The 22537-nt window shown below is 35.3% G+C and overlaps 1 protein-coding gene across 1 annotated transcript in view; it reads right to left on the reverse strand.

Annotated features, from left to right (window-relative positions):
- Kcnt2 (potassium sodium-activated channel subfamily T member 2) overlaps positions 1-22537 on the reverse strand; it is a 253856-nt gene that overhangs the window by 25921 nt on the left and 205398 nt on the right. The window contains exons 23-25 of the mRNA XM_033762145.1: positions 9191-9292; positions 7079-7162; positions 5973-6101 (exon numbers count right to left, since the gene is read on the reverse strand). Coding sequence (XP_033618036.1) covers positions 5973-6101; positions 7079-7162; positions 9191-9292 — 315 coding nt within the window. The remainder of the gene's footprint in view (positions 1-5972; positions 6102-7078; positions 7163-9190; positions 9293-22537) is intronic.

Consider the following 22537-nt stretch of genomic DNA (forward strand, 5'->3'; position numbering starts at 1 on the left):
TTATAAATGTGTGAAATTATTTTAATAATATGTCTAAAATGTTACTTTCTCTTTTTTGGTAGAGAGATGGCAAAATCAGTTATTATTCTACAATGTGCATTTTTAAAAGCTACAAAATCTATTGACTAAAAAGGTGACCAGTAATCAGGATAATGTTTTCCATTATTAAAATGTTAGTAGTTTAATGTGCTTTACAAATGACTTTTTTCTCTAGTAAAATTTTCATGGACTGTAGCATATTTCAAGCAAATGAAATTTTCAGTACACTGAAAAACAGGAAGTAAATGAAATTTTACTTTTTCATTAAAAAACAGAAGTGTATATATTTATTTATTTATTCAGAATTTTTCTGATTTTCAAAAGATAATATTACACGTTAATCTGTATGGTACATAATCCCCCCAGTGTGGACTGGAGGTATTTTAGAATAAAAACATTAATGTTGCTGCGATGAAGAGTATAAATGTTCTCTACAAATTGAATACGTAAACACAAATAATCTCATACAGCTCGCATCAAGTTTTAATACCAAATGAACTCGGCAACGTTTTAGTTTTGGCTTTAAGAACGGTGAGTAAAGATTTGTGGAGGAAAATACAGCTCTTCTTTGTCTCCTACAAGGAACATGGGTCCTTATGCTTCCTTTATCTTGTCTTTCAAACCCAGAGAATCTAATGGTTTACAACTTTCTTTACATGAAAACATACAATAGCATATTTCTATATGACTGGACCCTGATTCCTCCACACCGATTTTCCATCCACTGCATGCACTCCCACTTTATTCTGTGTTTGGGTGGGTTGGGGGGGGCTATCTATCAATTATTCTAGAGACTATTCATATTTGAAAGATGATTTTTTTCTACACAACTTTGATAGCTTTGGCTGAGCATGGAGTCTTGCCTCAGACTCTTCCCTCCAAATCTGAAGGATATTTCTCCATTTTCTTTTGGCTTGCAGTATCGCTGTTTAAAAGCCCAGGCACTAGCTTTGAATGTGACCTGTATCTGCAGTCTCAGCCTCATTTCTCTGGAAGCTTTTAGAATCTTCTCCATTTCTTCAAGGATCCGAAATTTGATGACACTATGCCTCTATAGGAGTCTATTTTAATTTATTGTTAGAGGCACTTGGTGGTGTTTCCATTTGCAAGCAGTTATGGCTGATATCTACATGTCCTCTCCAAAGCCTCATTAGGCACAGTTTATGAAAAGCAGCATAGAAATGGTTTGTGAAAAGTATTTGGATTATAGAGTTTACAGGTGACCTGCTCTTAGGAGGTGGGCCACTGGGGGAAGAGCCTAGAAGGGTTTTCCTCCCTCCCTCTCCTCCCTTCACTCTTTCACCTGCCCCTCCGCCATCTTCCCATCGGCCATGCCCCTCTGCCATGCTCTCCTCCCTTGGAACCAGCTGACAGTGGACGGAAACCTCCACAAACTGTGAGCCAAAGTAAAGCTCTCCTCCTTCAAATTACGGGTCTCAGGCATTTTGTTCCAGTGACAAGGAGGTACATAAGACAGAAATTGATGTGCTTCTATTCTGGAATTATTACAATTTTGTTTCATTTCCTCTTTCTGGAAATGTTACGATTCAGATTTTAGACCCTGTAAGTCACTTATATGATTTCACTATTTTCTGTTTTGAGTGCTTGCACTACTTAATCCGCAATTTTCTCAGCTTTATGTAAGAAGCTCTTTCACTTCTGTTATTACGTGTTTAATATCAGATTACTTCGATTTTTTTTTTCCCAGTACCTGGGAATGAACTCAGGACCTTGCACTTGGGAGACACTGAGCTAAAACCCCAGCCCTTCTATTAATGTTTTGTTAAGACACATTTTCCTGCTATTTTTTCATTCTTCTACTATCTCAGATCTTCTATCATATTAATTATAGCTTTACGTTACATAACTTGACTGATACACATTTCACATGCTATGTAATTCACCTATCCCAAGTGTTAAATTCAAAGTTATTTTGGATGAGATCAGGCGCCTTCAGGGTGGTATGGCCATAGACTCAAAGTTATTTTAGTCAACCTAACAAATTGTGCAAACCATCACTGTAAGTCAGTTTGAGATCACTCTACTCAGCCAGTTAATTCTCACGTAATCATCAATTTAATCTCCATTCCAACTACCCTCTACTTTACACAACCACTAATTTCCTACTGATCTCGACAGAGGTGCTTTTTATGGGCATTTCATATGAATAAAATCGTATAATATAGGTCTCTTGTGTCTTTAATTTAGTATAATGTTTTTAAGATTCATCCAAGTTACAGCACGTATAAGCAGTTTATTTCTGTTCCCAAATAGCGCTCCTTTATAAGAATGATCACATTTTTGTCACAGTTTTATTCACAAGTTAAAGGACATTAGGGTTTTTTTCAATTTTGAGCTATTACTAGTAATGATACTAGTATAAATATATGCATACATTTCTTTGGGGTAAATAGCTAGGAGTGCATGTTTATTTTGTGTTTTTAAATTTCTTCTCTCTCAGCAATCTATCTTTCCTACAAGTATTTTTTTTTTCCTGATGTTTTATTTTGGAGTCTGCCTTTCATATCAGAAGCTTTCATGAGATGATAGGAAATTGTTAATTGTTTTCATACTTAAGATATGAAACTAATAAACTGGGACTTTTGAGAGAGGTCTCTATTGTATATTTATGGGGATTACAAGATCGTAAAATTTCTTATACTCATTTTTAATAAATGATCAGTTAAAAAAATTTATAGGATGAACGTATATGTTTTTATAAATTAGACTATGTATTAGACTGACTGGATTAGAAAATTAGAAGTTTGGGGTTTTAATATCTCCCATGTTTATTTTTAGGCCTTTCTACTTGGCTTGGGCAGAGTTTTTTCTAGGGAAGACTTCCAATTTGCAGCTGAAAAATAAAGTGTACAGAATATATCTTTTCCTTTAGTACCTAGAATTCAGCATTGTACTTTTATCTCTCAACCGTGTCCTATGTCCCCTAGTCCATACACTACCTCTGGAATAAACTTTCAATATTAAAAAGACAGTAAACAGCTTTTGAACTACATGGGACAAAAAGGATCTGACAGATACCTAAGCAAAAATATATTTGACTTCTCAATTCTAATTAAAGAAGGAAGTTTCCACCTACTAAATGTTTGTCTTCAATTAAAGCAAGGTAAAATCGGCATTGAGACAATGGTAACTTCTTTGAATTTCAAAACTACCTGATGTTTAAGAAAGATGATAGGATATATGAGCTGACTGTCATTTCACTGGCTCTCCACTAAGGACTCTTTTTTTTTTTTTCTTTTCTTTTCTTTTTGCTACGGGAGATCAAACTCAGGATCTTGGACTTGTAAGACAGGTGCAGTGTCACTGAGCTAAACCTTGTCTTACTCTATTTTTAAACAATCAGAAAGAATAGAATGTTTCTATCTTCACAGTGTCTTCAGTGAGTTAAAAATAAATTGATGTTCCATTTTCTTCTGTATGTTTTTTGTTGCTGTTTTAAAAATAGAATATTTACCTAAGGGAAAATCATTTTAATAATACTTTTGCATCTCGTGAAACTATAATTGATGGTAGATACTGCTCATCATAACTAAAAGCCTCTTATGCTTATCAATTAATAAGTGGAAGGAAGAATAAATGTTTTTGCAGGACAAACTTATGTTCTTTCATCTATTAGACAATAGTTACCATATAACTCAACATATTGTTATTTTTGTTTTATGTGACAGGAGCATAAGATTAGAATTCAGGCTGAACTGTTCCAGTTAGTGAATGTTAAACACAGAGTTATATTAATTTCCCTGACTTTATATTCTGCTGGAAAACATGTTAGATGATCCTACATTTTCATGTTTGTTTGTTGCTTATTTTCTAAAATAGCCAAGATATAAAATTTTAAGAATATGCTTGTCAAATGATTAATTAAATACAGAAAAATAGGAATCAAATACAGAAAATCTCAGATTCCTTTTAGTTTCCCAATCATGTGTGTGTGTTTTTTATAAGCTTGAGGTTTGGGAAACTATGGGCATTTTACTGGGAAGATATTTACTATGATAGGCAGGGAAAAAAAATGTAAATTTAAATGTAAAGTCAAATACTCCTGGGTTACAATGTAGATTTTTGATTATCTGATGTCTAAAATTTCTACAGGCATAATAGTTATTTAAATAATAATGAACTACTGATATGAATATTGATGTGATCAAGAGCAGAATTCACTATATTGAAATTCAGTAAAACTATATATAAAAATACAACAAAACTGTACGGAAATCTTTGTGCTCATCATTGACAAATAAAAAGTGGGTTGTTATAAACTGAAAGTTTGTGTCTTCAACAACAAAAACAAAAGTAATGGTATTTGGATGTGGGGCTTTTGGAAGGTGATTAGGATAAGAGGTTATCTTGTAGAAACACCCCCTCCTGGCTCCTCCTCAAGTGAGATGCAGTGATAGGAAGACATTCTAGGAAGCAACAGACCTCACAAGACACATGCTCAGCTGGGTCCTTGGTATTGTATTTCCCAACCCCTAGAACTGTAACAATTAAATTTCTTATCTTCATAAGTCACTGAGTCTACATCATTTTATTACAGAAGCTCTAACAGATCGAGGTAATGCTTAATTGCTTAGTTGTAAAAGCGCTTGTCTCCTCCTGAAGTAAAATCAAATTATGGTGGAATCCAATATTCTTAAAAGTTCAGGCATATCTGGCAAACCACCTCACACATTTCGATATCAGGTATTGCTCCGTAGTCAGTCATTCCTGATTTTTCTCTGACAGGACGGCTCTTTGTAGTGTGAACTACAGGGAAAATCTTGAACTCAGCAAGCGAGATGGCATCAAACATCACTTAGCATCACAGAAGGTGCAATGAAACCACCACAAAACTCCTTAGAAAAATTAAATTATTTCCTGCTGGCCCCAATATCCACCTGTATAAATGGCAAACTATAAATTTTAACAAGGATATAAAAATCAACCCTATTACCTTTATATTTTCTATAAAGCTCTTTTATTCTATGCGCAACTTTGTTGAATTTTGCCACAAAATGGTTAAAGAATTACATGTACTCCTGAAGGGCATGCTTGACTTGAGCTTCATGGTCCAAGTAATTTTGCCTAAGACAGCAATAATATAATGGTTAACTAAAATTTGTGATTCACAATAAATGTGGTATCTTGAAAAGAAAAATAACTCAGAAATATACCTTGTAATTTAAATCAAATAATATTATAAGTGTTGTTAACATGCTGTATTTATCACAAAATAATCTAATTTTTAAGGTGATGTTATATTAAGGGTATAAAAACTATACAGCACATGATGTGATCAAATCAAAACATGGATATGAGTTAACTGCTACCATTGCAAATTTGTGTATATTCATTGCTCTAATTTGCTATTAAAATTACTGGGAGTTCTTCTGGAAGGTTAGGCACTACTCTAGCATTTTCTTTTGGCTTTGGAGTTGTCATTAATATAGAGATTGAGAATTATGTATTTCCATATTAGAAATTCCTGTGTTTCACTTCCTTTCAAATACACATATAATTGGAGAATGTATTCGAAGTCTAAGTTGCTTGAGAATTGTCCTTATATACTAGAATCTCAAGATTATTTAGAATACACTTGATTCTCAACAATATTCTAAACACGGCTAAACATAAATCTACAAAACCTTCCACAGACCACTGTCCACTAGCTCTGCTGAACCCCTTCTTTTGCTGGGTACTAGGGATTGAATTCGGGACCTTGCAGTTGCAAGGCAGGTGGCATCTATTGAAGTCCTTTAACCAATGATATTTTAATAGTTTAGTGGACAGTTGAGAAAAGTTTTCAGTTTTTGAAAATTATCACTGTGTATTTAGAGAGCAGTACCTTTCACTTTCTATGGAATCTTTCAGAAATCAGTTCCCAAGTTTAGAAGAGTAAATCCCCAAACAGGAATACTTAGATATTTCCAAACCTCAGACGTAGTAAGTTTCTGACACTCAGTTCTGTAGATTCCAATGGGAACATCTCCAGTAGAAGAACACAGCTTCTGATAAAGTCTGGCATAAGTTCTGATCCATAAGTCATCCTCAGTGATTTTCATCTATAATACATAAGAATTATTTGCAATATAAACATTTAAGAAATAGAAACTGGTTATTTTTCACTTCTTACAGGCACGATTTACTAATATTTTGAAATTTCAAGTATAAGTGCTTATGTATATATTAAATTTGTTAACTGTATTCTGCCTCAAATTATCCTGGGAGTTCATCAATATTCAAAACATTTAAATATTCAATTTTGAGCAATATGAAATTATGTAAGTCCAAATCGGTAGATGATAGGATGCTAGTAATTAACTAGCAGGTGTTTTAAAACATATGAAGACATTTATAAATGTTATAATAACTCGAGGCTGCTAGTGGTATTTAGTGGACAGAGTTTGGTGGTTGCTAAACAGTAAAGGGCACCGAAGACACTCCAATACCAAAAAAATGTGCCACCTAATTTTCTAATAGCAGTCATATCGAAAGAGAGGTGCAGAAGAATGAACACAGAAAATGTGAATTCAATGCTATTTGTATCACTGTTAGTAAATCATTCAACCCACTCGGATATGGTGTACTCTTGTACAAAGGGGTCAAGCCTGTAGTGCCAGGAACTCAGGATGGTGTGTCAGCAAGGACTCAGCCCAGGAGTAAAAGGCCACCCTGGGACACCTAACAATGGTTCATCTCAGAAAAACACATACCAAGTGCTTTAAACTCTGACAGCAATGTTTTCCTGGAGAGTGTATCACTTTAAGTCTAAACCTCTGTTTCAAACTGCTAACTAGAAAAAGGAACACTTTTTTTGCATTTTATGCAAGATGACTATTTTCTATTTCTAGTATTGATTTTAAAATTATATTATCCTTGAAAATGTGTTAATTCAATTGTAAAGTCTCAGATGTAATTAGTTGGCCAAGCATTAGAAAGAGTAACGTGCGATTCTAGAAGTATCACTCAAAGCATGTGGTAGATAAGCTTTCAGAACTTTCTCTCAGAACAATCTTCTACTCAGAGATTATTAACTTACAGAACAAAGAAACCCCGATCCTGGTATTGTGTCCAGTCCCAACAGAAGTCTGGTGATAGAAATCATATAATCCTTCACAAAAGACTGTAATATAAGCAAAACATGGATACAGTATACATACGAAATATATAAAATAGCTATGAATGTGAACACCTAAGTTTTTAAGAGATGACTTCTACTACTAACACGTCTTTAAGTTCCCATAAGGAGGGCAATGAAAATCCATCTTGTCAATATCTTAAACATGTATGGTTACGTTATTCATAAGGAAATCTAGATACTTAGAAATATCTCAAAATACTTAAATTTGAAATGTATTTTAATCGTGATAAAATACTTTATGCATTTTCATGACAAAAACTAAAAACTCAAATGAGTATTGTAAAATAATTAAACTACATGTACAAAGAAATTTTTTCTTAGAATTAAGTTCTATGCTAGCAAAGTAAACATCTCAACTATGTTTATCATTAATTATAACATATATTCTTTTTCCAAGCCACTGGTTGCTGAACTGGAGCCTTTTAAACTTCAATCATCACATTAGCTTGGAATGACAGATTGTCTTACCTACTTGAAAATTTGAAAGCTATAAGCACAGTCTTTATAATAGACACAGACTGCATATTAGTATGAAATTAATGAAAGTATGAGTTAAAATCACTCTCAATAGTACAAGAGCCATTAATGATCTCTCAAACTCCCTGAATAGAAATTATTTTCTAGATTTTACTAAATCTTAAATCTCTGTTTAATTGTCGTCTTTTAAACAAGTCATACAATGAAGTCATAAGTTACGGCCAGCAAATTTTTCAGTGAAACCAATTACACTTCGTTAAGATAAAATAATATGGAAAAACATAAGCATTTCATATTGAGTTTTTTCTTAGTTATATGCACATACAAACATGCAAGTATGTATTAGACTGAAATGAAAAATATAATGCTTACTCTGTGATTATTCAAAACCTTTAAAAGCCATAGTTCTCAGTTACTGTTTCTGTAGAAGCTTACAAAGCACCTAGGTTCCTGTATCTCTATTTATAAGATGACATATGGGGGAAATATGAAGCGGAAGTAAATCTTTCCAATTCTGCAAAACACTTTTCCGGCTTTAAGACACTAGAAACATGTGTGTATATGGTAATGATGTCTGGGGTTGGAGTTCTGCCTCCCGGAGAGTCCAGATAATGTGTCTGGAAACTTCGGGGAAAATGGGAATGTTTATTCTCCTCTGTTGTGTTTGCTCCGGCTCTCATCTGGCATAAGCAGATGGTTCCTGACATTGCTAGGGGCTCCCTCGTAGGCAAAATTAGCCCAGAGGCCCACAGAAAAGCTTTAACTGTCTTTGGATTAGTTTATTCAGTCAAGCAGTTGTAGAAGAGTATAAATATAAACTGAGAAAGAGTAGAAGCAATAAAATGCTGAAGTGCTTAATTTGAGATTACTGTTACAAAATGATTTAAATCCCTCTGAAGATCTCTTTCATTTTAATGGAAATATTTAGAGATTGTCTGATTACTTTAATCAGACAGTATGAAATATTACTGCTCTTCAGTTACTGGCAGAAACCAATAAAAGATTATGTTTGCGTGAAACAGCATCTCCATGAACCTTTTAGTTATGATAATGTTAACTTGGCACTCGGGAAAAAACTTAATGGTTTATTCTTGTTGTAAAAATGTTTTTTATATTTTACTAAATTAAACAATAATTATGAGATACCAAAAGGCCCTTAGTGTATCACCGTATTGACATTTGGTAAATTATTTCAAATCCAGAAAAATTGTATACTAGGAGGAATGTTTTTTTTATTTTTAACATAATTATTATTTTTATTTTTTTAAAAAACAGTCATTTCTTAGAATAATACAAAAATGTATTAGAATGTCACAAAAGCCATCATAGGGCACTGAGATCAACAAATGCCTAAAATAATATCTATAAATGACTTTAAAATTATATTTTATAGAATTATTTCATAGGAGCATTTTTGTCATTAAATATGAAATACTAAATTACTTCGAGTCAAATCAACAGCTTAAGTATATTTCTTATTTATCAAATGAAATACAAAATAACCATTTTAAGAGAAAAATAAATATCACCTACCTGGTATAGAAGTGTGTCCAACATACTGATGCTAAACACTCTTCCAGCCGCAAAAGGCAGTCGAAACATAAAAGCTAAATTTGAACCCCTCTCTCGTTCTTTCTGTTAGAAATTTGAGGTAGAAAGATTTGTAAGCATCCTCTATTTTATGCATTTTTGCCGAGACAAATTTGCTTACCATATACGTTAAAAGGTATTTTCAATGTACAATTACATGTAAATGTGTAATTTCTTCACCTAAAATTGTATCCTTAAATATGTTTCCCATATTCCTTCCTTTCCCTTCTTTCCTTCCCCTTCCCCTCCCACTTCCCCTTGCCCTTTAGACTTTTTCTTCCTATTTCACATTATCAGTTATACATTTTGACCCTTATGTATACTCTTAGTTTCCCACACCAGAGAAAGAGAGTATTTACACCTGTACTATTTATTTCACTATGAGTATGGCCCCAATGTGCATCCAATTAGCTATAAATGTTTCTAGTTTCTCATTCTTTATGGCTGAGTAGTACTCCATTTTATAAAAGAAACCATAGGTTCTTTGTCCAGTCTCCAGCTGAAGGGTAACTGGGTTGTTTCCAAGCTTTACCTATTACAAACTGTGCCATTATAAACTTAGGTATGCATACATCACTGTGGTATAATGCTTTTAATTCTTTATAGGAAGGGGTGGAGGGTTTGAAGCGGGGACAGGGGGATGGGGAAAAATAAGAACCAAGAAATTCCATGTAAAGGTACAAATTACCAATAATGAATGACATCATATTGCATACCTAAAATGTACCAATACATTTAGTGAAAAATATATGCTTCTAATTTTCACGAACAACTTTTCTTAACTGAAGCACTGAGGAGTTAAGACAAATGTTTTCATAAATAAATATTTCCATTCTTTATAAAAGAGGTGACACAGTAAAAGAAACACAATAAAAGTAATTTAATGAAATGTAAAAAGCAACTAAAGTCACATAATGTTTTATAACACTTCGAAGGTTTGCTTTTAAACCTTTTCACTTGTGAAGACAAGAAAATAGGCAAGTAGGTGAATGCTGTGCTCTTCAATATCTGCATTATAGGATTTCTATCTGTTTCCACCCTAACTGTAAAGGTGACAATGCCAGACAGTGGCCTTTCTGGGCAGTGGAGTTGACTAGGTCATGGAGGGAGAGTCCATAGACACCCAACCCGCTCCATTATGTGCCGCTGTGAACCCGAAAGTGCTTCCTCACATATATTTGATGATCCAAACCTTGATCTTGGACTTCTCAGCCTTCAGAACTGTGAGAAACAAATGTGTTATAAGCCACCCTACCTATGATGATTTGTCCTAGCAGTTTCGAAAGACCAATCCAGACCTGTAAACATCCAGAAGTCTCTAGTTTTCTATCACCTTAGTTTGAACTCTTCTGTTTACCTCTGAAGCCACACAATTTTTCAGATAAGGGAATAAAGCAGCAAGATTGCTGCAGCATTGTGTAGAAACGAGCAATCTTTTTTTTCCAGAGATTTTGGTGGGTGACCACTGTTAATTGGCCTGCAATCTTCTAGACAGACCAAGGATCACTTTCCCTCTTTATCATTCTATTCTTCTAGATAACTAGGATTATGATAAATCATACCTTTATATGTTTTTGTCTCATCTTTATTTTTATCAATTTTATTCCTTATGTTTAATGTCAGATTTAGTTCCAGTAAAAGTGAACAGATCACAGATTTGTTCATATTTGGACCAAGAGAGTAGAAATGACTTCACAGCAGCAGGGAGAGGCTCAGGAGTCAGTGCCGATGGAAACTGTGTGCGGAGAGGGGGAGCCAGGAGGTGTGTAAAGGCGGCACAGATGGAGACCCGGAGGAGCTGAGAACACTCAGTACACTTCGGCTGACATAAAATGATTGAATGAAAAATTAAGTGGGATCAATGCTAAGAACAGCCGTGATTTAGTAATGAGAGTGTAATTCCAACAGCAGCTTTCTCTCTACTTTCTCACTCTGTAAACATCTAGTTTTTTGGCTTTAAATATTTCAGTGAGGACTTCTAAATCCATGTGTTGGCTTTCACGCTTTTTCCAAACTCTAATTATGAGTATCAACCTGCAAACTTAATTTCATGTTTTACTACAGTGAATTTACCATCATACTTAGTCATCTCCTAAATAGTCAATCAAGGTAAAAAATGACTGACTAGTCATTTGTGAGCCCTCTCCAATCTATTCATCACATTTCCACATTCCACAGATAATCTATAGTATTATTTTTCCTTCACCTACATGCTACTGGGTCAATACTTTTCTAGTCTTAGATCTATTAACTTTCCATTATCAAGTCTTTGTCACTCTAAGACATCCTGTTTCATGCTGCCCACTTATCTGACTACCATCTTGATAATTTTTTTTTTCCCTAAACCTAAACTCAGCTCCGTTTAACCTACAATCAGTCTTTTCTGGACAGGCTTGGAGAACACAAATGCAGGACTTATGTGAGGAAAGCAACACTGCTTCCTGAAATAATTTTGTTTTCACAAATCTCCTGGCAAATAAGCTTGAAGCTACTTTTCACAAACTCGGCGGGTCAAGAAGTATGATCTTGGGTGTATGGCTATGTCTTTCTCTCAGATTAATCCTACTGAGCCATTTTGTAAAATTTTTTAAATTCAGTGATTTGAACGTAACTTTAATTTTTTCTAAAAAAGCATTTTTTATTCACTACCTACTTTCACACTATTCTTCAGTTCAAGAGATTATGGAGCACATTAATTTTTTTAATTGAGTTTATTGGTACATTTTAGGTAGACAGTACAGTTGCATTCATTACTGGGATCTTGTACCTCTACATGACAGGTCTTGGTTCTCATTTTTTCCCCTTGTCCCTGCCCTCCCTTCACCCCTCCTCACCTCCCTGTTTACAAACATATCCTATCGGTGTCTACTGTCCCTTGTTACTTCAATAAAAAGGATAAAACATAAAAAAGTAGTGTATATAACAAGTACTTAATAAATACTCTTTTCTATCATCATTAATTATTTGTATATACTAAATTATTAATCATCTCAAGGACTTGTATTGCTCTCTCTTGTCCTATAATGGGACTCACAAGCTTTTATTGGGTTCCCTGGAGTTCATGGCAGCTCATTACCTTCCTGAGAGAGGACTTTCTTTATCACCTTAAAGTAGCCCTTCCCTATTTACCCTTGGAAATAAACTGACTACTATACCCATGCTTTTGCACGCTGTAAATCCTTATTCAATTAAAAACTTTATTGTCTGATTCAGCTAGATGATAAACTGAGGGCTGAGACTATGTTTTTGATTTCTCTTACATCAGTACCAAATACAGCGCCATGGTATGCAGATGGTCAGTGAAATTTTCCTGTACGAATGAAATTATTGAATAGTTTAAAGCTTTTAAAATTCATTATCAGGAGGCAAGAAATAAAAACGTTGTCCATTGGAATCTTCAACTTATTCGATTTATTTAATGGAGGGCTGGACCTAGAAAGGACTGTAATGTTACAGTTATACAAGATTTCCTTAGCTGGATGTGGTGGCGCATGCCTATAATCCCAGCCCTTGGGAAGCTGAGGCAAGAGGATCACTGTGAGTTTGAGACCAGCCTGGGCTACATAGTGAGTTCCAGGTCAGCTCAACTATGCAGTGAGGCCCTGTCTCAAAAAAAAAAAGATTTCCTTTTTTCAGTATTTCTTTGAATTCTTGTGATTCACCATATACAATAGATATTTCTATTTTTGTTTCTGGTACAAAAATAAGCTACAATCCCTTTTTAAAAACCACATTTCCTTCCTAATGCAATTCTTTATTCAACTTAGGTTTCACTGATGATTTCTGTTTTCTTAACAACTGAAACTATTGAAAATACCTAAAAAACAGATGTTTAAATAATTTTGTAAAGATTCCAGACACTTTGATACTCTTGGTTTTACCTATCTTTTTGTTAGGTTCACTATCATGAACATATGCCTTTCTTGGAAAAAAAAAAAAAACTTGTTTCTGGCAGAAATTTTGTTGCCTCTAATCTGTGTCCATCCAATACCATATGGAATTAGATGATAACATTACTGCATTTCACAGTACAGTGTAGGAGGTGAAAAAATTGAGAATTTTATTGGCACATATTAGGGATTTCTATCCCCTGAGCTCTTAATCATAATTCTTTCACATTCTTTCGTTCTTCCCTGTGGGTCCAGTCACATGGCAATCAAATCTCAGAACTTATCCATCATGAACTTTCTTATGGTATTTGAAAAAATATATGCTAATTGTAGAGATTTCTTTCCTGGACATCATTCTGTTTCGGCTTCCTGCCAATTCTTGGAAATCCGTATTCATTTTCTAGTCTTCTTCCTACAGTCTCCTTTATAAACTTCAAGATAATTCCTTAGGCAAATAAATTCTCCTCTCTTTTAAACATGTGTACTTTGTAGGGCGGGGGATTTAGCTCAGTGGTTCCTCCGCCTGCCTCGCAAGCATAAGGTCCCAAGTTCAATCACCAGTATCGAAATATATATTATGAGGGCCAGGGATTTAGCTCAGTGGTTTGGTGGCCTGCCTTGCAAGTGCAAGGACCCAAGTTTAATCCCAGGTATACACACACACACACACACACACACACACACACACACACTATATAATCTGAAAAAACTGTGATAGCCATCTAGTGATCCTAGTCTACTTGTGTAAATAATGCTGCATTCATTATTTACTGCCTTTTAATTCTTTATGTCCCTTACACGACAAAAGAGAACAAAAAACAATTTTTATAACTTTGTTTCTCAAGGCCTCCTGGCTTTAACGTTGTATTTAAAAAGTCAAATTTCAAGCAATTGCTTCCCATCCTGATAAGAAAATATTACATAACCACATTCTTTTTAAAGAAATACTTGATAAAGGAAAGGATGGACTAATTTTCCTCTTAGCACTTCACCAGTGCAGATTATATACATAAAAAGTAAGAATTATGAATGGCAAATACTTAGTATTAAACATCCAGTTTGATTTGTCTATTTCTCTGTGTTGCAAAAAGATAGCATGTGAATGGAGGTTATAACCTGGCAGTGATTAGTCCAAATCTGAACTATAGAGGAATTGTTTATTTGGGGGGGGTCTATACAAATTTATTTAAAGTTTACTGACTTTTTAACACAATATAAAAGTCTAAGTTTCTGACCTGTGATAAATTGGGAAAATCATCGATCATGCCAGCAGCTGGCAGAGTTGAAAGCAGCTGTCTCCTTTCAGACTCATTTTTTCTTACATATAATTCACTTTCCTAAATCATGTGAGCTGCCAATACTAAAAGGACCTCTGGTTTCTGACTTTGGAAGGCAAACCACTTAAAATTAGGGAAGAAATATTCTAGTTTATAAATTATTTAAAAGTAACTTGGGTAGATAGTAACTAGATCAGATAGTGACATAGTAACTAAATAAATGTATATTTACAGTTAAATGAAGAAAATAGAATACTTCTAACTTACTGTAGATTATTAAAAGGCTTAGGAAAAATTCTAAACAGTAAAATGAAGAAAGACTTGTCTGTGAACTATTCTAAGGGTTTGATTGAATATACAGTGACTGTTTAAATTTGTAAAAATTTATTACAATAGGAGACACATTACCATTAACCCCCTCTCAAATACTCCCCCCTCAAACACACACATCCTTCAAAAGTTCTTCTTCCATCTTCTTGCCAGGGTCTGAAAGAGTTCCGAGAGTCGTCTTTCATGAGAGTCTTCACAAGGCATGATTTAAAAAAAAAATACAGCGAGTGTTGCTAGTCAGGGCCTTCCAAATAACACGAAGGCCGGAAAACATTATGGTGCATCCCATCCTCGTACACCTTATTCACAGGACCTGCTGCCGTGTGACATCTGATTCTTTCCCAAAGTCAAAATGATCACGAAAGGTAAATGTTGAACACTAAGCAGCCATCACAGAGCTACTAAAGATCTGCAAGAGAACATTCAGAACTCTTTCAGGAAATGGCAAGACCGATGCGATGAGAGCACTTGAATGAGGGAGGGTACTTGAAGAGAGATGGAAGATGCTGTGGCCTTTCACTGTAATAATTCTTAAAATTTAAATATTCTCTATATTTGTGGGCCCCATCCTATATACCGGTCACCTAGCTAGGTTTTTAGAATGGGATACAATTATGAAAAGGTTCTGGCTGTGCAAGAATTTATAGTTTCCCTGAGGAGAAAGAATTAAAAGCAAATATGCCAGGCATGGTGGCGCACGCCTGTAATCCCAGCACTCGGGAGGCTGAGGCAGGAGGATCGCTGTGAGTTCGAGACCAGCCTGAGTCACATAGTGAGCTCCAGGTCAGTCTCAACTACAGAGTGAGACCCTGTCTCAAAAAAAATAAATAAATAAATAAAAGCAAATATTTCAGGACTACATCCTGTGAGCGACTTTTATGATGTTCTACTGTTGATGAGGACAGTGTCTGAGTGAAATGAAGACATAATTCAGCCCCAAAAGAGGTTTTCATGCAAAGAGGAAGATAACACATCATTCCATGTGCATTATCTTATTAGTTTTGTTTTTATACAAGAGCATTTCTATAATATTTGTACCTTTAAACTAGAATATGGAGAAATTGTGAGCAGCGTTTTTTCTTGCAATTTTATAAAACTTCAAAATTTACTCTATACATTTATTTTAAAATACAAATAAAAAATTTTGAATTCCTTAATGCTACTCAAGGATGTATTCATAAAGCACATTTATAATTCTAAAAATAAGCGAAATGATTAAATCAATAATAATACCCATGATGGGAGAAGGTGTGAAAACCGAAACAACCTGCAAAATGCAGAAACTTCAACTTTAGTGATAAAGAATCAAAGCCACCCACAATTTCTAGAGAAAGAGGTGACCATCCCCACTGGGGAAATTTTGGAGCAAAAAAGATGGCAAAAATATCCTCGGCCAAGAATTAGAGGAGAAAGCCCGGTCCAAGTGGAATATCAGTGGAGAAATTAGGTTTTGAGCTAGCCGTGGGGGCACACACCTGTAATACATACAGTCTTATCTAACGTAAGTGCAAACTATTAAAACAGAATCAAATAATGAAAGACATACTCATTAATGGGTAGGAAGGAAATAAAAAGAGAAACTGTTGATTTAAAGCCCTTGTCCAATATGATACTCATTTCAATATATTCAAAAGTTACTTTCGTCACACTAGTTGGCATTTTTCTTGGTGGGGGGATTGGCTAATTTATCAAGAAAGGAACTGGATTCTGTGAACAGTCACTCTCCTATATTATATTATACTTTATTATGTCATATGTGTATAAAGAAATGTTAGTTTGATAAAAATTGGACTCTAAAAATAATAATTAGTTAACAACATACTTATTTTTTGCATATTTAAATTTCAATAATTTAATTAATTAATTAGTCAATGATATAAATCCACTATTTTTCTGCATCCGACAATTCCATGTCAGCGGTTTTAGCCACCTGATATGCTTTCACCTTCACCGCAGACACAGGGGCAGCTGTGCCCGGAAGGGAGCTGCTCACTCCTCCGTGAGGAAACGCTTCCTGGAGCTCTCACAGGGTGGCCTTTGTGGCCTCGTGTGGGACTTCAGACCTGTTCTATGAAATCCTAGTTCCCCCCACATAATTGGTAGAAAAAGGTACACATTCAAAATCATTATTCAAATAAATTAAATATATCACTTTTTGAGGGAGGTCCAGGCAATATTTTTCCACAATTACAAGAAATAGAAACCAGGACAGGATTTTCCTCAAATTCTTTTTGGGCCATTGTAGGATAAAGATAAAACAGAATACTTTAAAACAGGATAAGAACCTTTGCTCATGAATCAAAAATCAAACCCCGTGTTGGTGGGTAGTACCAAACTAACCTTAAGCTACTGTAGTACCTACATTATGAATAAAAGTAGGTCAGCTTTCTGTACAGAAAGAAAAAATAAGATGATACGCTTTTGTTTGTTTTTTTGTATATATTGGTGTCACTCTTCAAATTGTGAATACAATTATTATTATTCAATTTGTAATTCCCAGTATTTAGCCCATAGTAGGTGCTCAGTAATTATTTAGTTGAATTTAAATGTGTTAAATTTTACCTTCTTTTACCTAACTTTTTTTCCGTATTGAGGCTTGAACTCAGGGCCTTCATTAACAGCCCCAGATCTTTGTCTATTTATTTACTTTTTATTTTGAGATAGAGTCTGGCTAAGTTGCCCAGGCTGAGCTCAAAATCAGATTCTTACTGCCTCAAGCTCTCGGAGTATGCAGATTATGGGCATGTGCCACTATGCCCGGCTGCATGATAAAGTTTTTTTTGCATGATAAATATTTTGAAGAAAATAACTTTAATGTTCTCAGTTTATTTCTCCTAAAAATATCTCTAATCACTGGTAAAATATGTATCATTTTGTTCTTATACGTGTACTATAGAAATTGTACATAAACTATAAGTCATGAGACATGGTTATTTTCATTCTGATACCATTCTTCATGACAGCAACTCAATGGCCTACGATGCCACCCAGCTTGACACCTGCTACCTGGGGTTGGCACAGGCCTCACGGGTTAAGGGGCTTAATCTCACAATCTGTCTTCACTTCAAATACCAGCAGAAATCCCAAGTGTTTCTGTTTCTAAAAATTTCTGCCCACCCAGCGACAAATCTGAGGCTTCCATCACCCCTTTGGGTTTAATAACCCTCTAAACAACTTACAAGATTGTACGGAGGCACTACACTGCCATTTTATTGTAAAAATATAAATAAATAGCAAATGAAAAGGTTCTTAGAAAAAAAGTCTAGAAGCTCACTGTCTCCTGTGGCAAGAATGGGAGTTTCGATACATTCAAGCAGAAAGCTCTCGGAGCCTGGTGTTGTCTATTTGTTTGTGACAGATCATTTCTATGAAGTTCAGGCTGGCTGTGAACTTGCTTTGTAGCCTAGGATAGAGTCAGACTCATGGTGATCCTCCATTCCCATGCTGGGATTACAGGCACATACCACTATATCAGGCAGATTTTGTAGAGTTTTTAAAGGAGACTTCATTATCTAAGAATGATAACCATCTGCAAAGCAACTGAACTCAACCCCCAGGCCCATTTCCCTCCCTGGAAGTGTAGGGTGAGGATGAAAATTTCAACTTTCGAATCATGTGATATATTTTTCCTGCCTCCCCATCCAGACAAGCTTATCTAGGGGATCTTCCTGAATCACCTAGCTAGTACAATCAAGTATGACTGAAAGGTATGAATAATGAAAGACATTCCTAGAAAGGCCAAGCAATTTGGAAGCTCAAAGTCAGGAACCAGGGAAAAAGAGCAAATATATTTTGTTTATTAGACTGCATTATTCAGCTTACACTTTTATAACTTTGCTTCTTATATCAGTGAGTATTTCTCATGATTGTAATGTGTAATTGTGATCATCACTGGGGAATAGTAATAGCTCAGAGCACCACACAGAAGCATGAAGAAAATACTTTTTTTGTGAAACACAAAAAATAAGTGAGAAAAAGAGAAATCAAAGAAGCCTTTCAAAGGCAATTGGACAACATTTTTTTGATGGTTGTCTTTCTCTTCTGTTTATTTCTCCTCACCTTGACATCTCTACCTAGCAATGCCTGTAGCACCTACTTCCTTAGGAGGAATTGTCAACAACCTTCAAACACAGGAAGCACCACTGACAGAAATGTAGTGGTGATAGGACTATCTAGGATAGGAAGACCTAGGACAAGAATGATGTAAAAAAAAAAACAACAGCAAAAACAGAGAGCGAAAGAAAGGTCAGATGAAAAGGGAAATCAAACTACCCTATCATGTTCAGATTTGTCTTGCTAAAGTGTTCATTCAAATTTCTGGAACACAATCGTGATGTACCTGTGGAAATTTCTGTCTTAGTTATTCATTGTCCAAGTCTTTAGGGTACACAGGCATTTCATTTCCCAGACTTGCTAATGTTAGGTGTAGTTATGGATTTGGCTAGCCAACAGCATGCGAATGGAAGTGTTTTGTACCAATCCTGGCCCTGGCCCATAAAAGTTCCCATCTGTTTATTACTGATGTATGTATGCTGTTACTTGCTGCAGAGGTTAAGAGCCTCCAATATTTGAAAAGGGTCTGCTTCTAGATGTCACCAGAATATGAGACAAAAATGGAAAGAAGGAGCTTTAAACAATACTCATCATCTAATCCTGAAGTTACCCTCTATGACAATGAGATAAACGCAGGCATTGAACAGATAAATAAATAAAGAACTTAAAAATCAGAAAGGAACACTGGATATTATGTCTGGCTATAAACTGACTAGAAGCAAGTATACAGGATGTTTTTCAAGTTTTAGCAAGAATAAAATTCTACAAAATCTTTAGACATTTTCAGCTTTCATACATAAAAATCAAGTTACAAACATTGCAAAAGCTGCAAGGAGTGTGTATTCCTGAGTTGACATGAGTAATGATACCTTAAGAAGTGAGGCGTAGGGGCCACAGGAAACTACAGACAAGATAATTCCTCGAGATAAACAACTATAAAAATAAGGAACAATCAAGGAATTCCTTCTTCAACCACAGCACAGAGGAGGCCTCACAATCGTTGCTCACCACACTGTTAAGGGTTTGTGGCCCTTCTGTGTCTGCAGTTCGTTCCTTTCCCTAACGGAGGTTATTATTGTGGGGATGGAATTCATGACAAGCTACCCCAAAACGTGCCACCTTCCAATCTGAGAAAACAGCAGGAGCAAGATCTCTCTTTTTCTTGTTCCTTCTTCAAATAAGGCCAAGAAACCCTGCCTAGCTGATCTCCTGAAACAAAGTCCTAAACTTCTCATTTCACAGCTTTCCCTTTAAAGTACCTAGAGGAAAGTTATATACTCATTTCGGAAGATACACAGATGTCAAGAAGAATCTGAACATGCACACCTTTCTAAATCCTCATCCTTCGATTACCATTACATCTCTTTTGTCCAATCTTACTTCAACACACCATCCACTCTTCATTAAATGTACAAATGAAAATAGTAGATTTCCTTGCTTCTTTAAGCATTCACTTTCAAAGACTCCCGTATGGTGCAAAACTTACATTAAGAAATAAATGTGTTACGCTCTTCTCTTGTTTGTCTTTTTTTATGGGGCTCTCAGCCATGAGTTATGCAAGGGGTAAACAGTCTTTTCTCCCACAGTGTATACTCTTCAGCGGTTATCACTTCCAGAGAACACTTATAAAGTATTACTTTTTAATACCAATAGAAACCATGTGTTTATTAGTAGACAAGCTTTATAAGGAAGTCATAAATCATCACAATAGTAAAGCAACTAGGCCCCATATGGTTTAACATTTCACACTTAATCCTTTTTAAAAGTTGAATGAGGAACAAAAAGATCCATAAGTAGCCAAGGTGGTATTTTTTCCTAATTTAGAACCTGGACTGTGTTTCTAAAGATGAATGCCTCACCTGTATCGGTGTAGCTGCATTTCCTTATAGACAGACTGCACTGACACTCACAATTATGTTTGCAATGATAAAAACCCACTTCTCTCTCAGCCAACAGTAGCTAGAAAAATGTTACTGGGAATACACTGAGATGCTGAAAATAAAAATCAGTTTTCTACTACACAGTTATCTCTTTTAGACAGTATACAAATACAGAAGACAGCTAAACTGAAAGTTAGCAGTGTTTTCATACCATTAGAAATTAGTGATTTGGTTGGAAATCAATGATTCCTATATAATGAAAGGAACATAAAAAATTTGTAGAGCTGCCATAACAAAGACATATCAAATAGGCATCTTACAAAACAGAAATTTATTGTCTGGAATCAAGTCACTGGGAGAATTGGTTCCTTCTGAGCACTACAGGTAAAGGATCTGTTGTAGGCCTCTCACCTTGGATCACATATGGAGGACTCTACCTGTTTCTCTGCACCTCTTCATATTGATTTTTCTCCACTTGTATTTTTTATTCTGTCCAACCTTTTTCTTTCTTTTATGAAGAAGTCCCTAAAAGCCTTCTTTGAATTTCATTTTCTCTGTGAAGACCGTTATCTTTAAATAAGGTCACATAAAAGTACTGGGAATTAAAAGTCCAATTTTCTTTCTTTTGCAGAAATATGAGCTACATAATGGAACTCAGAAGAATACATAAGTTTGTCTGTGACAAAATTCCACACCCTGATTTCAACGAATGAAATGGTAATGAGAAAATTAAAAATAACTTTCCATGGATTTAAAATATGAAAATTATTATTTCAATTCATTTTTCCACTTGATTCTTAAAAATTTTGAAATGTATTGAGTTCCATCTTTCTTTTTGGTGAATTTCTAGAAGAGACACGGACAAGCAACACACACACACACACACACACACACTTCTGAAACTAAAAAAAATTTCCCATCATTACTTTTTTTTTTCAAGTACCTGGGATTGAACCCAGGGTTTTGCACTCTTTCATTTTTTATTTTGAGACAGCATTTTCCTAACTAACTACATTGCCCAAACTAGACTCCAACTTGTGATCTTCCAGCCTCAGATTCCCAGCGCACTGGGATTGTAGGCATGTGCTATCATGCCCTACCGCTACGCCTCCCTATTATCCTTGCTCTGTCTCTTTGACATGGACACAAATCCTTTTAAAACCTGAATAAAAGACTACTCACTTTTACATTCTAGCAGTGTCTTTCCTTGGGTTCTTTAACCTTCCTGTTTAACTTTTAAAAAGTGAACATCAAGACATAGGGTGACGAACATTCCTTTCTCTTTAGGAGTTTAGCCTAGATGCCTGGCTGCAAGTTGTACCTGAAAGTGGGTAACATTTGGACACACAGAGACATAATTCCTTAATGACAAAGTCTTCAAGTTGTTTTTCAGGAAGAGCCTCCAGAATCAACTCAAACATGGTTTGGAATAGGCGTTTCAAGAATACATGTGCACAAAAGTAGCCAGCTTTTCAGGTCAACCGTTTGACATCACAAGCTCAAAATCCTCCACACAGAACATAAATCCTCTCTGAAAAAAAGAACATGTTACTCATAAAGAGATGAGATGGCCCTCTACGTCAGCTCAGCTCAGAAGAATCTTAGAACTCTCCCTTCTTGCCATCGAATCAACAAACAGCTTCCTCACTGCTGCTTTCCATGAATCTCCCTACATCAAGTGATTACAGAGGCAGATCGGAGATTTCTGATGCTGACATCCTTGCTGGTCAACTCTACAAGAAACGTCTTTCTTTTTGCAAAAACTTGTGCCACACTGTTTCTGTGTCAGGCAGAGACCCTTTGCTCAATGTCATATCTTCTTGTTCTCTGCAAAGATATGAACGTTTTCTTTCCCTTAGC

The sequence above is a fragment of the Fukomys damarensis genome, unplaced genomic scaffold (assembly GCF_012274545.1).
Source record: "Fukomys damarensis isolate Sample0158 unplaced genomic scaffold, DMR_v1.0_HiC HiC_scaffold_11, whole genome shotgun sequence".
NCBI classification, from domain to species: domain Eukaryota; kingdom Metazoa; phylum Chordata; class Mammalia; order Rodentia; family Bathyergidae; genus Fukomys; species Fukomys damarensis.